Raw genomic sequence first — 17,061 nt, 5'->3', positions numbered from 1 at the left:
ATCTTCTGGAGTCCATTTAAGCTCATGCCTACTGCTTCAGTGACTCCATCCAGCCACCTCATTCTCTGTTGTCCCCTTCTTCTATTGCCCTCAATCTTTCCCAGCATTAGGCTCTTCTCCAGTGAGTCCTTCCTTCTCATTAGGTGGCCAAAGTATTTGAGTTTTAGCTTCAGGATCTGGCCTTCTAAAGAGCAGTCAGGGTTGATCTCCTCTAGGACTGACCGGTTTGATCGCCTTGCAGTCCAAGGGACTCGCAGGAGTCTTCTCCAGCACCATAGTTCAAAGGACTCAATTCTTTGGCGCTCAGCCTTTCTTATAGTCCAGCTTTCACTGCCATACATTGCAACTGGGAAGACCATCGCCTTGACTATACACACTTTTGTTGACAGGGTGATGTCTCTGCTTTTTAGTGTATTGTCTAGATTTGCCATGGCTTTCCTCCCCAGGAGCAAGCGTCTTTTAATTTCTTGGCTACAGTCCCCATCTGCAGTGATCTTGGAGCCCAGGAAAATAAAATCTGTCACTACCTCCATTTCTTCCCCATCTATTTGCCAGGAATTGAGAGGGCCAGATGCCATGATCTTGGGGTTTCTTTTTGTTAATACCTTCATTAAAATTTAGATTACATAAAGTGTATATTTGTCTGGTTGTTAGCATAATATGCACTCTGAGGAGAAAGGAAGATAGGATACTTGCTAATTTCAGCTTCTCATATCTAGGCTATTGTGCATCAAATAATAATTGCTAGGGCCATAAACTATAAAATTAGCCTGAACTGGGAGCTTCAGACAAAATGCATTTATCTGATCATAGTTCAGAAACATCATGTTCCTTCAAGCCATCATGCCACCTTTCCCCTTTAAGAGCTTGTGAGTAGGATGCAATGTTGGTTGGCATTCAAGGAAACTGACTGAAGAAACAGTTGCCACTTATGGTAATAATAAAAAGGCACGTCATAAGTTCTACTCAGTTTCAGCAATGGCAGTAGAGAGCTTGTCCCCTCCCTCCAGTTTCACTGCCCAGTCATCATGAAGGTATGATAATATGGAACATAGAGCAGGAGTCTTCAAACTTGGCCCTTTTATGACTTGTGGACTTCAACTCCCAGAATTCCTCAGCCGCTTCTATTTTTATACAAATATTCACTTTATTTGTCCAGATGTCAGCTTTCATGCAGTAGGTATAAACGTCAAAAATATGAAAATATGAATTGAAAAATATTGATTCTCAAAACTGAATTAATGTTCTGTATATAGTGACCCTTTTAACCAATTTATCTGTCCACATGGCAACCTTTATGGGACAGGGATAAACTTCAAAAACTACAAAATCTCAAAATATTGAGTCTCAAAGTTGGATGAATATACTGTATGTAATAACTCCTATATCAAATGGAACACTTGATGGATACTGCAGAAACACGTTTAAATGAAATATTCATTTCATTATTTTTCCAACAACATCATTATTTTCATATAGAGCTCCTATAAATCTAAAATATTTTTGTTGTTGAAAAAGATGCAATCTAAGAACGTATTGAAGTTCGGTTTGCACCTTTTTAAAATTCTTTTGACATTTATTCCTATCACATGGAATTTAACATCTGGCCAGATAAAATGGATTATCAGTCCCCTACTTGCAACTACTATAGAAGGCATGTTATTCAGCATTAGAAAGATAAACATATGGTCCCAGCTATCAAATATACTACATAAATAGTGTTACTAGCAATGTATGAATCAATAGCAATAGCACTTAGACTTACATACCTCTTCACAGAGCTTTATAGCTCTCTCTATGTGGTTTGCAGAGTCAACATATTGCCCCCAACAATCTGAGTCCTCATTTTACTAACCTCAGAAGAATGGAAGGCTAAGTCAACCTTGAGCAGGTGGCAGAATTATCCTGCAATACTGCATTCTAGATTAGGTAAGGTTGATTATAATGATTTCCATTAACTGAAATGTTTATTTGACAACTTTTATGCATGTATTTATTTATTTATTTATTTATTTATTTATTTATTTATTTATTTATTTATTTATTTATTTATTTATTTATTTTAATTCCATTTATATCCCGCCCTTCTCCGAAGACTCAGGGTGGCTTACAAGCTTAGCAGTAGCCTTCATTCTATGTATATGCCTGCTTATTAGGGCTTTCACACCCACCCCCAAGCGGCATTATTACAAAGTCAGCTTAATTGCCCCCAACAATCTGGGTCCTCATTTTACCTACCTCGGAAGGATGGAAGGCTGAGTCAACCTTGAGCCTGGTGGGATGCACTAATTGCAGGCAGCTGGTGTATGAGCATCTATGAATATATTCTGTCTCTGTTGTTTTTTTATTTTAGTTTCCCTCCCTTTCTTTATAGCAACAGCAATAGAATTTAGGCTTATATACCTCCCCATAGCACTTTACAGTACTCTGGGTGGTGGCCCCCTAACAATCTGGGCTCATTTTACTGACCTCGGAAGGATGGAAGGATGAGCCAACCTTGAGGCCCGTCAGGATCGAGCTCCAGGCTATGGGCAGAGTTTGTATGCAATACTGCACTTGAACCACTGTGCCACCATAGTTTTGGATATTCTTTTTTTGTATATGGTTAATAAAATCAGAAAAAAAGTCAGCTTGGACAATATACAAGCCAATCAAGTTATTTTGGTCTCTGAGAGAGACAATCTCGCAGTGTTGCTGCCTTTTTCTAGGCATCAAAAACCAGGTGTCTGGCTATTTTACTCTGCCCAATAGTGGGATTAGACCCGTAGTCAGGGATCCATGAAGGATAACTTGCCCAAAGAACTTCCAAACCTGGAACAGGTTTCATGGCCATGGCACACAACAGCTACCCCAGTTAGCCTAGCCGGTGGCCATATTGCAACCATGATGAGGACTCTTAGTCAAATACATGTGAAGACAACTGACTGGGAGAGGCTGCTGCTATACATTGCCTTGTTTTCAGGAAATTAAAAAAAAATACCATAAACTTGGGAGGTGCTGTTTCTTATGCTGCCAGACTTGCATAAAAGTGTGTATTGTATATCAAGTCAAAGGCACTTATTTTGTTATTACCTTAAACTTGAATTAAAAATAGGCTTTGTGACCTCTTTTTTTTTGCAGAAAATGTAAGTGGGTCACGTTTTTCTTTTTCACTCATCAGAAGTATGGCATTAGTACGTTTGACCTTGGTTTGTGGCTCTGAGCTGGGAAACCACAGCACAGTTACCATTCTGTCATATCTTACAAGTATGACTTGAAATTGTAGCTAACCTAGTTTTAGGAGTAGACTTTACATGGCAGGCAAAGTCACAAAGTCCCAGCCGTGCTGTTGGTTGAGTCCTGTTTGCTTTATTTTAATAAAAACTGGACTCTGCTGGCTACATTTGTCAGCGGAGGAGCGACAGTCTGCTTAATGATATCCCTGCAGTTGATTTTGCCCATAAAATTCTATCCCAAGACACTCTTCCAAAGATTCCTGGCACAAATTTATGTTTGTACTTATGTTTACATCAGAAATCAGCTAGCTGGTGGGTATATAGTAAAATGCCTGGTGATTAAACAATTCCCTTCCTTCCCACTGCTCTGTTGGTCAAAAGGATGGTCTATGACAGGGGTGACAAACTGCCAGCCTGCAGGTCGGTTGCATCATGTGGAGGTTGTGCCCACCCCAGCTCTGGCAATGCGAAAAAAAGTCACGATACATTGCGACATGTCACGTGACACAGTGAGTTTGACACCTGTGGTCTTTTATGAAGTTGATCTTTACAGAAAAATCACTAAGCATCTCATCCTCAGCGTAGTTAACATGAATGGTGAAGCTCAAAACTGAGATCAGAATAAATGAGAGATAAACTAATGAAATTTGTTAATTGCTGCTGCTTCTCCTACCAGATATTGATGTAAATTTCTAGAGCACAGAGGCTCCCTGGATGATATCCACTGAACATCAATGCTTTTTTTAAAAAAAACTATCTCAAAAAATTATCCAGAAATGGATGAAAAGAATTGATAACTGAAACCACACACTTTAAATAGTATTCAGACTATTTATGTTTTAATTAGATTTGTATTCTAAAATGTTCAGAAAAAGATAATTATTATTAGTATTACGTGTGTGTGTGTGTGTGTGTGTGTGTGTGTGTGAGTATCCCTGTGTGTTGGTGGAGGGAGGGAGGGAGGGAGAGAAAGAAAGAGAGAGCGTGCACCTTTTTATCTTAAGGACACTTAGGCAGCTGATAATTGAAAATAAAAACATTTTAAGTTCCAATAAGAATGCTAATTAAGTAAGTAATTCAAAATAAAAGGACATGACTGAAGTGAAAGATCTCAAAACTTCCCTGAAAAACAGAAAGAAGGGTGTCTGAGCCCATTTTTCGTATTATTTCATTCTTGTTTTTATGATTTATCGAGTTGCTTTAAAAGTAAAAAGTTTAAAATTATATTTTAAAAAGAAATGAAAAGTGATCAAAATCTTGGGAGTTCGCCAAATCTTGCAAATTCTCTGTTTCTTGCAGGAGACCTCATAGGGTCTCAGGCAAGAATATGCAAGCTCTAGTGAAACTTCAGATATTTCATTTTTAGTTTGGAGCACCCACAACATTGTACAAAACTGTGTGATCATACCAGTCATCTCTAAAAGTTTTCTTACCTTTTCACATACAGAATGTAGCTAGTGTTTAAGTGAGTTGTCTTTCCTGGATTCCAGGTGCAGACCATATTATTTGATTGCTCAGGTTTAATGCAGGTTAAATTGGCTGGTTTGTCAGGCAAATCTACAAATCACAGAGTTTGTAAGATTATGCTGATTTAAAAACATACCTAGAAAAATATGCAATCATGACTCTCTATTGAATAAACATTTCCTCGCTGTCTCCTTTGCATTTAAAATGAATTTATTCAAAGTAGCTGCAAGTCCCGTTTTCCTCTAAGAAGATGTGCCTATGGACACATTTGCTTCAGTGTGAATAAGATTCATTTGGAGACCTTCAATTTTCCTCTGTAAATATAATTGATAGTCTAAATGATTTTACAATGCTTTGTATTTGTCACAAAATACTTTCTTGTCTAGCGATTCATTGTCGTAAAAACTTTTAGTTGCTTTGGAGTTAACATTTTTTTGTTATTTAGTTTCTGAAATTATATCAATACTGGTCTCTTCAGAAAGTGTCAAAAAACATTTCCTAGTAACTGGTTTCCAGGATTGAGTGTCACGCCCTATCATTCTGACAATATAAAGGATGCCCCCATGATTCTACTATTGGCATAGTAATAGTTTGATGATGCAATAAAACACTATAAATCAGGGGTGTCAAACTCAATTTCACTGAGGGCCGCATCAGCATTGCGGTTGCCCTCAGGGGGCTGGGTGGGCATGGCCAGGGTGGGCGTGGCCTACTGGGTGGGCATGGCTAGAGTGTGTATGGCCTACTGGGTGGGCGTGGCCAGCTCTACATCGTTGGCATCAAGGGTGCCTATGGGGGCCTGGGCAGGAGTGGGACAGATCTGAGGGTCTCTGGCAGGAGGAGGGTCTCTGGGCCAGAGCCAAGGCAGTGGGGGGCGTTCCCTCACTGTTTCCAGGATGGCTTCGCGGGCCACATGAAACCACTTTGTGGGCCGGATCCGGCCCCCGGGCCTTGTGTTTGACATGTCTGCTATAAATGATCCACAAGGAAATGGCTATAAGCTCGGTCATTTTTCATCAGCTTCATGACTGAATTGGGACATGTATGTTGGATTTCAAGTAAAAGTGGAGCATTCTCTTTTTGGCTCTTAACTATTTGTCTTAACTATCTTTAATTAGGATTTCCCACTACTTCTCCAATGTTTATATCTAGAAGATATATACAATCAGTCCCAATTAATGTGAAATTGCTATCAATACCATTTCTACCTATTGTAAAAATTAGCTACATGGGCTAAAATTATTGTTGGCAATGCTTGTTTATTTGGAAATAAACCTGGAATCCTTAACATGCCTGCCTGGAAGCATACAATGTAAGTTATTTGGACTATGCATGTTTCAGATTTGTATTTATGTCTTACTTATTGAAGATGTTTACTTCAAAGTAGGTGTAATTAAGAATGAAAAATGTGCATATTTACTCAGAATTAAGTCTCATTCCTTTTGTTCCACACAGCTTGCTCCCTTAGTTTAGATAATGCTTAGACTACAAACCAAGCTATAAGCTCTCCTGAAAATGAGCTATTTTTTTAAAAAAACAACAACAACCATGTATCACCTCAAAAGCTTACCTTTAAATCTGTTTGATTATCCCAAATTAATTAAGATGTTCTAGAACTGCATAGCTCATGCCCCGTAGCCATGATACTTACATCCCATGCAAAACTGTGTTCCACATATCAGTCGGCTTCCGGAACTTTTGAGATAGCATGAAACTATCGAAAAGGGCTCATTATAATTCTGAAGGTTGAGCTGAATTGTAGTTTGATTTATAACGGACAGGAGTGTGTCCTCGACGTTGGCATTATTTAAGCTCAGAGACAGTACCCCTTTCTGACAGTTGTTTTCCATGCAATGACAATTTATAGAAACATTACGGCCCATTTCAATGATTGGGGCTGGTTCTATCCATACATTCCCAGAACACTTTATGATACCTGAAAAGAAGAACAAGAACATGGGGAGGCAGGATTACTTTAGCAATTCATTAGAGATAAATTCTCCGTGTTTTGTGTAGCCTGCGCAAAGAGCACACAGCTATAGGGCTAGTTATTGTCCTGAAAACCCTTCCCTGACTTTCACTGAATTGTTAACGTTGTTTGCCTTTTTCAAATTTTAAATAAAGTTTTATGTTTTTTTAAAAAAAATATTTTATTTGTGCACTGCCCAGAATCCCTCTGTGAGGGAGAGGAGCAGTTTTAAAATCTGATAAACAAACATGAATAAATAATCTTTCAAAAGTATTTACCTAATCCCAGAGACATTCTAGGAATTAAATACTACTGGAGGTTGGCATTTTGCTTGACAAAAGGCTGGTTCCTTTTTAAAACAAACAAACAAACAAACAAATATTTAAATGCAAGAGTGAGATGGAGCAGATGCACATGAAGGAAATAACTTAAGGGTACAATGCATCCTATGAGTCTAACAGAATCTCTAGGTAGTAAAATACTGATTGGCTGGATTAGGAACATGAGAGGCATGGCTATACACAGGAAAGGCAAATAATGTAATGTGCAGCATGACATCGTAGCATCAGTGTTGTACTGCACAAAAACTGTATGCAGGGCTGATGCAAACTGTACACTTTGTGGTTTTTGCACAATTATGTCTTGATATGTGGGACATCAGTGTGGGTCCTTCCACAGCCTGTGATGGAAGAGACATTATGCTGAGTTAAATCATTGATTTATTGAGCCTGGAATTATCAATCTTCATTGGCAGTAGTTTTCTGGGATTTCAGCTGTATTTAAAGGTGATAGAGACTGTCTTCTTGCTGTAAAGCATACACTTTGCTACTAAACTATGTTTTTTCTTACAACAATCTGCAATTTATTTTCATAGGTAAAGGTAAAGGTTCCCCTGCACATGTGTGCTAGTCGTTTCCGACTCTAGGGGCCGGTGCTCATCTCCGTTTCATAGCCGAAGAGCCAGCGTTTGTCCGAGGATGTCTCCGTGGTCATGTGGCCGGCATGACTAGACGCCAAAGGCGCACGGAACGCTGTTACCTTCCCACCGTAGTGGTCCCTATTTTTCTACTTGCATTTTTACGTGCTTTCGAACTGCTAGGTGGGCAGAAGCTGGGACGAGTAACAGGCGCTCACTCTGTTACGCGGCACTCGGGATTCGACCCGCCAAACTGCCGACCTTCTGATCGACAAGCTCAGCGTCCTAACCCACTGAGCCATTATTTTCATACTCCTGCCTAAAATAGTGCCAAGTTTAAATATAATAATGAACTTCTGGTTTTTTTGAATATTTCATAAGCAGGAAGGCAAAAACCCATAGCAATTTTGAAGAGGAATGTATGGTTTGTCATATAACTAGAGTTGATTCCAAAAGAGGAAGAAAGCAACCATAGTTCCCTTTAGCTAGATTTATGTACCCATTACAATTCCAATAAAACTTTTTAATTGGTCACACCAATTTGGACTGGTAGAACTGTAGCCCAAAACCTCTAAAGCAGGGGTCCCAAACCCCCAGTCCATGAATCAGTCCCGGGCTGTGGCATGCCAGCAACTGGGCTGCACAAACAAGCAAAGCCCCATTTGTGGGATGCAGGCAGCACACAAAACCACATCCCCTCCAGTCCGCAGAAAAACCTCTCTCCACGTATTCGGTCCCTGGTGCCCAAAAGGTGGTGGACCTCTGCTCTAAAAAGATATTAGATTGCTTCTCTCTGAATACATGATTTTTAAAAATTTTCTATTAAGTGAAACGTGTGAGAATAAAATGCTTTGATATTACTAAATTGGTGCCTCTTGACATTTAGCCAAGAAGACATATTGTTTTTGAAAAATTAAAATTCATGCTTCCTTAAGTTCATCTGATTATCAAATTAAGCCTAGTTCCAATATAAAAGATGATTGTAATCAAGAATTCTTGCTAGCTGGATTGAATCATCAGCTCAGTCACACCCTCTTGATACCATAATTTATTCTTTTTGTAGCACAAGGGATATTTTCAACTCATCCTTACCCATCTATGGTTTTGCTACAGAACCCAATAAAATGCATCACTGTTTAATAGTTAAATGTATTGGATGTTCATATTTATTTATGTTTACTTTGGTATTGATTTTATTTGCTTGTAAGCTAAATCCTCGTGTCTGCAAGACACATTATATTCAGATGTTTAATAGGGTGTTAGGATGCCCTGCTAATTCTCCCTCTCTCCCCACTTAATTATAGGTAGTCCTTGACTTATAACCATTCATTTAGTGACTCTTTGAAGTTACAACGGGACGGAAAAAGTGACTTACAACACTTTTTCAACTTACAACTGTTGCAACATCCCAATAGTAATGTGATCAAAATTTGAATGCTTGGCGACTGGTTCATATTTATGATAGTTGCAGTGTCCCAGGGTTATGTGGTCATCTCTTGTGACCTTCTGCAAGCAAAGTCAGGGAGGAAGCCAGGTTGACTTAACAACCATGTTACTGACTTAACTCACTTAATAACTCTGGGCAAGCAAGGTCGTAAAATGGGCTCAGTTGTGGTTATAAATCGAGACTACCTGCATTTAGTTTCTCCCAATTCCTACAGGATATAATACTTACCTGGCCCTTTAGGTAAGCACCGATGAGAAAGAAGGCTTTGAGGGATCTTACAGAAAAGTAAGTTTAAAATTAACAATACTTTATATATTCCCATGATCTGGAAGAAGTTGGACCTTTGTCAAAAGACATTGTCTAAAAGAAAAAAAACAACAATATGATTTTCTCTACCAATATTGCTTTAAAAAATATTGAACATAATGCTACCAAACTGTTGAATGGGGAAGATGAAACAACTGGAAGGACAAATTTAGCTTTGGAAATAAATTTCTTCATTCTTTTTTAAACTCTCTATTTAGCTTCCCCAAATTTCTCCTTCACAAAAATCAACGCTACAGTGTTGGTTTTACTACTAAGATATTTTTGAACAACTTTTAAGGACAGCAAATATTATTTTACACATTTTATCCTGCTTGTCAGCAGCTATAGAAAGATATTACTATTTTAAGCTAAGCGGATATTTTTTATTTTAAGATAAGTATCAAAAAATGCCCCCTTCATGGATTACTGCCTTGTTGTGGCAAAGGGGCTTGCATAATTCAATGAAGCTATGAGCTATGCCCTGCAGGGCCACCCAAGATGGACAGGTCATAGCAGAGAGTTCTGACAAAACGTGATCCACTGGAGAAGGAAATGGCAACCCACTCCAGTATCTTTGCCATGAAAACCCCATGGACAGTACCAAAAGGAAAAAAGATATGATGCTGGAAGATGAGCCCCTCAGGTTGGACGGTGTCCAATATGCTACTGGGGAAGAGCAGAGGACTAGTACTAGTAGTGCCAGAAAGAATGAAGCGACTGGGCCAAAGCCGAAAGGACGCTCAGCTGTAGATGTGTCTGGTGGTGAAAGGAAAGTCCGATGCTGTAAAGATTTTTTCTCCATAGGAACCTGGAATGTAAGATGCATGAATCAAGGAACGCTGGACGTGGTCAAACAAGAGATGACAAGACTGAACATCAACATCTTAGGTATCAGCGAACTAAAATGGACAGGAATGGGTGAATTTAATTCAGATGACCATCAGGTATACTACTGTGGGCAAGAATCCCTCAGAAGAAATGGAGTAGCCTTCATAGTCAATAAAAGAGTAGGAAAAGCAATACTGGGATACAATCCCCAAAATGACAGAATGATCTCAGTTCGAATCCAAGGCAAACCATTCAATATCACAGTAGTCCAAGTCTATGCCCCAACCACTGGTGCTGAAGAGGATGAAATTGACCAGTTCTATGAAGCCCTACAGCAGCTTATAGAACTAACTCCAAAAATGATGTCCTTATCATCATGGGGGATTGGAACGCTAAAGTAGGAAGCCAAAAGATAACCGGAATAACAGGCAAGTTTGGCCTTGGAGTACAAAATAAAGCAGGGCACAGGCTGATAGAATTTTGTCAAGAGAATATGATGGTCATAGCAAATACTCTTTTCCAACAACCCAAGAGACATGGACACACATGGACATCACTAGACGGTCAACACAGAAATCAGATTGACTATGTGCTCTGCAGCCAAAGATGGAGAAGCTCTATACAGTCAGTAAAAACAAGACCAGGAGCTGACTGTGGCTCAGACCACGAGCTTCTCGTTGCAAAATTTAGGCTTAAACTGAAGAAAGTAGGGAAAAGCACTAGGCCACTCAGGTATGAACTAAATCATATCCCTGATGAATATACAGTAGAGGTGACAAATAGATTTAAGGAATTAGATCTGATAGTGCCTGAAGAACTATGGATGGAGGTTCGCAACATTGTACAAGAAGTAGCAACTAAAACCATCCCAAAGAAAAAGAAATGCAAGAAAGTAAAATGGCTGTCTGAGGAAGCTTTGCAAATAGCTGAGGACAGGAGGGAAGCGAAAGGCAAGGGAGAAAAAGAAAGATACGCCCAATTGAATGCAGAATTCCACAGAATAGCTAGAAGAGATAAGAATGCCTTCTTAAATGAACAGTGCAAAGAAATAGAAGAAAACAATAGAATAGGGAGGACTAGAGATCTCTTCAGGAAAATTGGAGAGATGAAGGGAACGTTTCATGCAAAAATGGGCATGATAAAGGACCAAAATGGCAGGGACCTAACAGAGGCAGAAGAAATTAAGAAGAGGTGGCAAAATTACACAGAAGAACTATACAAGAACGAGCTTAACGTCCCTGATAACCACGATGAGGTGGTCACTGACCTTGAGCCAGACATCCTAGAATGTGAAGTGAAATGGGCCTTAGGAAAGCTGAGTAACAACAAAGCTAGTGGAGGTGACAGTATTCCAGCTGAGCTATTCAAAATCTTAAAAGATGATGCAATAAAAGTGATGCTACACTCAATTTGCCAGCAAATTTGGAAAACTCAACAGCGGCCATAGGATTGGAAAAGATCAGTTTACATTCCAATTCCAAAGAAAGGCAGTGCCAAAGAATGTTCAAACTATCTCACCATTGCACTCATTTCACATGCTAGTAAAGTTATGCTTAAAATCCTAGAAGCTAGACTCCAGCAGTATGTGGATCGAGAACTACCAGAAGTACAGGCAGGATTTCGAAGAGGCAGAGGAACTAGAGATCAAATTGCCAAGATACGCTGGATCATGGAGAAAGCTAGAGAGTTCCAGAAAAACATCTTCTTCTGCTTCATTGACTATGCTAAAGCCTTTGATTGTGTGGATCACAACAAACTGTGGCAAGTTCTTAAAGAGATGGGAGTACCAGACCATCTTATTTGTCTCTTGAGAAACCTATATGCGGGTCATGAAGCAACAGTGAGAACTGGACACGGAACCCGATTGGTTCAAAATTGGGAAAGGAGTGTATTCTGTCGCCCTGCCTATTTAACGTATATGCAGAGCACATCATGAGAAAGGCAGGGCTTGATGAATCAAAAGTTGGAATTAAGCTTGCCAGAAGAAATATCAACAACCTAAGATATGTGGATGATACCAATCTAATGGCAGAAAGTGAAGAGGAACTAAAGAGCCTCTTGTTGTGAGTGAAGAAGGAGAGTACGAAAGTTGGGTTGAAACTTAACATTAAGAAAACCAAGATCATGGCATCCGGCCCTCTCAATTCCTGGCAAATAGATGGGGAAGAAATGGAGGTAGTGACAGATTTTATTTTCCTGGGCTCCAAGATCATTGCAGACGGGGACTGCAGCCAAGAAATTAAAAGACGCTTGCTTCTGGGGAGGAAAGCCATGGCAAATCTAGACAGCACACTACTTTACTTTACTTTTACTTTACTTTTATTAAATTTGTATACCGCCCTTCTCCCGAAGGACTCAGGGCGGTTAACAGGGCATATATAAATAACAATACAAAAATTAAAAAAGAATTAAACAAGTGCCCAATTAAAAATTACAATAACAATAAAAGACCCATTAAAAACCCTAACGTTCCCCATCAGGCCAGACCAGCTAGTTCAAATAAGTGGGTCTTCAGACCGCGCCGGAAGGAGCGAAGGTCCGATGCCATCCGGAGCTCAACCGGCAATTGATTCCATAACGCCGGAGCGCCCACAGAGAAGGCCCTCCCCCTGGGGGTCACCAGTCGACATTCCCTGACCGAAGGCACCCTGAGGAGGCCCTCTCTGTGGGAATGCACAGGGCGGAGGGGAGTTGACGCCGGCAGCAGGTGGTCCTCGAGATACCCCGGACCCATGCCATGTAAGGACTTGAAGATCATAACCAAAACCTTGAATCTCACCCGGAAGACAACTGGTAACCAATGTAGCTCGCGGAGCAAAGGTGTAACATGGGAGTACCGGGAAACTCCCAAGACAACTCTCGCAGCCGCATTCTGTACCAGTTGGAGCCTCCGAGTGGTCTTCAAGGGAAGCCCCATGTAAAGAGCATTGCAGTAGTCCAGGCGAGAGGTCACGAGCGCATGAGTGACCGTACACAGGGCATCCCGGTCCAGATAGGGCCGCAACTGGCACACCAGGCGAACCTGGGCGAAAGCCCCCCTAGTCACGGCTACTATATGGTCTTCCAGAGTAAGCCATGAATCTAGGAGGACTCCCAAGTTGCGAGCCCTATCCACGGGGGGTAAAGACTCACCCCCCATATGAAGAGGTGGAATATTTTGAATGTCCCGGGATGCCGGAATGCACAGCCACTCAGTCTTGTCAGGGTTGAGCTGAAGTCTGTTCCTCCCCATCCAGGCCCGAACCGCCTCCAGGCAACGGGACATCACATCGAGGGCATCACTGGGGTGGTTTGGGGTCGAAATGAAAAGTTGGGTATCATCGGCATACTGATGATACCCAACTCCAAAACCACGAATGATCTCACCCAGCGGTTTCATGTAGATGTTGAACAGGAGGGGCGAGAGGACCGACCCCTGAGGAACTCCACAAGCGAGAGTCCTAGGGGTCGACCTCTGCCCCCCTGCCAACACCGACTGCGAGCGTCCCAGGAGATAGGAGGAGAACCACTGAAGAACTGTGCCTCCCACTCCCAATCCCCTGAGACGCCGCAGCAGGATACCATGGTCGATGGTATCGAAAGCCGCCGAGAGGTCTAATAGGACAAGGACAGAGGAATGTCCTCTGTCCCGAGCCCTCCAGAGATCATTCACCAGAGCGACCAATGCCGTCTCCGTGCTGTACCCGGGCCTGAAACCCGATTGGAATGGGTCTAGATAATCCGCTTCATCCAGGACCAGGGGAAGCTGATGCGCCACCACACTCTCAACAATCTTCGCAAGAAAGCGAAGGTTGGAGACCGGACGAAAGTTATTCAAAACAGCTGGGTCCAGAGCAGGCTTCTTGAGGAGAGGTCTCACCACCGCCTCCTTCAAGACGGCAGGGAAATTACCCTCACTCAAAGAAGCAGATATAACTGCCTGGAACCAGCCTCGTGTCCTCTCCCGAGCTGCATAAACCAGCCAAGAAGGGCACGGGTCCAATAAACATGTGGTGGAGCTCAGCCTCCCCATAATCCTGTCCACTTCCTCAGGGGTTACAGAATCAAACTCCTCCCAGATAACATCGACAAGACCTCCCGTGTCCTGATCGTCGGACTCTGCCCAGTTGGAGTCCAGACCGGTCCGAATCCGAGCGATTTTATCCAGCAGATGTTGACCAAACTCCTCGGCACGACCCTGCAAGGGTTCCTCCCTCACCTCCTGATTAAGGAGGGAGCGGGTCACCCTAAACAGGGCGGCCGGGCGATTATCTGCGGACGCGATGAGGGCAGAGAAGTAATTACACCTCGCCGTCCTCATCGCTGCGAGATAAGACCTAATAAAGGTTCTCAGTCGCAACCGGTCGGATTCGGATCGGCTGGACCTCCAACAGCTCTCTAGGCCCCGTTTCCGACGCTTCATCTCCCGGAGCTCCATGGAGAACCATGGAGCTCATTGGGATCTGCACCGGGTCAGGGGCCGCAAGGGTACAACTCGGTCAAGTGCCCCAGCGGCCGCCCTTTCCCAGGCTTCCACTAGGGCATCCGCCGAGTTGTGAGCAACGGAGGCAGGTGGGGACCCCAGCGCTGCCTGGAACCTATCAGGATCCATTAAGCATCTGGGGCGGTACCATCTAATTGGCTCCGTACCCCCACGGCGGGGGGTGGCAAAACGGAAGACCAGCCGCAGGAGTTGATGATCGGTCCATGACAGGGGCATAATGAATGGAGAGCCCCCACCAAGATCATCAAACCACCGTCCAGATAAGAAAACCAGGTCAAGGGTGTGGCCTCCCTCATGAGTTGGTTCAGAAATTACTTGCGTCAGGTCCATGGCCGTCATGGAAGCCATGAACTCCCAAGCTAGCTCAGATGAACCTCCCAGGGATGGTAGATTGAAGTCACCCAAAACTATAAGTTTGGGGAACTCAATCACCAACCCAGAGAGGACATCGAGCAGCTCGGGCAGGGCTGCCACTGCACGACTAGGCGAAAAGTACACCAGCAGCAAGCCCAACTGCACCCCCGGACCAAATCTCAGAAAGAGAGACTCACACCCGACTATCTGAGGAACGGTGGTCTCCCGCGGACATAAGGTCTCCCTAATAGCTACCGCCACACCCCCACCCCTACCTTGAGCTCGAGGCCGGTGTAGCACCCGGAAACCTGGTGGGCAGAGGTCAACCAAAGGGACCCCACCCTCTGGGCCCAACCAAGTCTCCGTGATGCAAGCCAGGTCCGCATGCTCACCCTCAACTAAATCCCGAACAAGGGGAGCTTTATTAACCACGGACCTGGCATTCAGGTACACCAGCCAGAGCTCAGGAGGCTGCACATCCTCGCTCCCGGAACCTCGGGGAAGAAACAGAGGGTCGGGGTGCCCCACCGCTTGCAAGTAGCGGAGACGACCCCCCGGTAACGATACGGCCCTCTGTTTATGCACCTGCTGCCATTCCCCAACGTCGTGGGAATCGGTAGTCCCACGACCCGCTCCAGAGCCCCGGAGGCAACCACACCCTGTTCTCCCCCCGCGTGGCCAGACCCAGGCCTGGCCTGAGCCACAGTTGATTGACCACCCCCCATAGCCAAACAACCCCCACCCACTCCCACCCCTCTCCCTAACCCCATAAAAATTTTGCTAAAAAATTAACCAGGGGCCTCCTATTAAATTTATATTGAAGGCCCCTGCCCCTGCCCGGCCATCTCTCAGGGTCCCAACAATCGGGCCCTTCATTGAGATTGGAGGTATTAAAAAAGGCGGGTCACACCCAGGAGAGGGGGGCACCCCTGAGGGCGAACAAGTCTGTGCTGGTATATCGATGCATATAAGTTCGGCAAGTCCAGGAAAGGCAGTCCCATAGTTGTTAATTTCCATAGGAGGATCGAAACAAAAGGAATGAATATCTGGACCCTCACCCAACTTCACTGCCACTCAGTTGGGTGCCCCCAGAAACAGGCCACCCCCCGTCCTCTCACGACGGGTTGCAACTCTGTTCCTGGGGGTGGTCCAAGATATACCCCTGGGTAGGCATACCCCATAGAGCTCCCACCTCTATGGGGCTGCAGATGTAAACCCAAGCCACTCTCCCACCGTGGCTAGTACCCAGGTCCGTCCACGTCCAAAGGGGGGGGGTAGGCAGAAAGTTGGTAAATATATATGTCTATCCAAGGCAGAGGGCTAGGCAGGCCAAGGTGGTGAAGGTGGCCTGAAGACGCCGTCGCCGCCACCGAAAGCGGCCCGAGAACGGTGCAGGAACCACATGCCGCCGTCGCCCCACTGAGATGACCCGCAGTCGTCCTCTCCGCCGCTGAACGGCCCGAAGACGCCGTCGCCGCTGAAAGCGGCCCAGAACCGGCATAGGGAGACACCACCGCCGCCGAGATGACTCACAGTCGTCCTCTCCGCCGCCAAAACGGCCCGAGGACGACAACGCCGCAGAAAGCGGCCCGAGGCGGCCCGGAGCAACATGGGAACGACGCCGCCGGCGAAAGGGGCCAAAAGCCCAGAAAACGCCGCAGCCGACCGCTGACCACCGCGAACGGCCCGAACAGGCCCGAGGACGCCAATGCCGCCGAGAGCGGCCCGAAAGCAGACCAGATGTCACCGCTGGTAGCATGGGCCAAAAGGCCCAGGAAACATCACCGTCAGCCGCCGACTGCCGAAAACGGCCAGAACACGGCCCGAAACGCCGCCACTGCTGCTGCCACCGAACACGAACACGGGCCGCTGCCGCCGCCGAACGCGGCTCGAAAAGGCTGCCGCCGCCAACGCCAAAGTCAACGCCAATGCTGTTGCCGCCGCCGCCATCCAGATAGACTCGCAGGCGTCTCCTCCACCGAACGAGAACGGCTCGAGGACGCCGCTGCCGAAAACGGCCCGAAACGGCCCGAGACGGCCCAGGACAGCAAGAAACACCGGCGTCGGCCGCGTCGG

General features: G+C 44.4%; 1 protein-coding gene across 1 annotated transcript in view; it reads right to left on the bottom strand.

Moving 5' to 3' along the window:
• The window catches only part of IL23R (interleukin 23 receptor), a gene marked incomplete at both ends in the record, with an annotated part of 44,768 nt that extends 35,432 nt beyond the window's left edge, over positions 1-9,336 (bottom strand). The window contains 3 exons of the mRNA XM_081325492.1: positions 4,649-4,772; positions 6,334-6,618; positions 9,243-9,336. Of these exons, the coding sequence (XP_081181618.1) occupies positions 4,649-4,772; positions 6,334-6,618; positions 9,243-9,336 (503 nt within the window). The remainder of the gene's footprint in view (positions 1-4,648; positions 4,773-6,333; positions 6,619-9,242) is intronic.
• Positions 9,337-17,061: the final 7,725 nt, after the last annotated feature.

Source organism: Vipera berus (genome assembly GCF_964194415.1).
Source record: "Vipera berus genome assembly, chromosome: 3".
NCBI classification, from domain to species: Eukaryota; Metazoa; Chordata; class Lepidosauria; order Squamata; family Viperidae; genus Vipera; species Vipera berus.
Note: the sequence above shows the minus strand (reverse complement) of the source record. Positions and strands in the feature narration are given on the sequence as shown.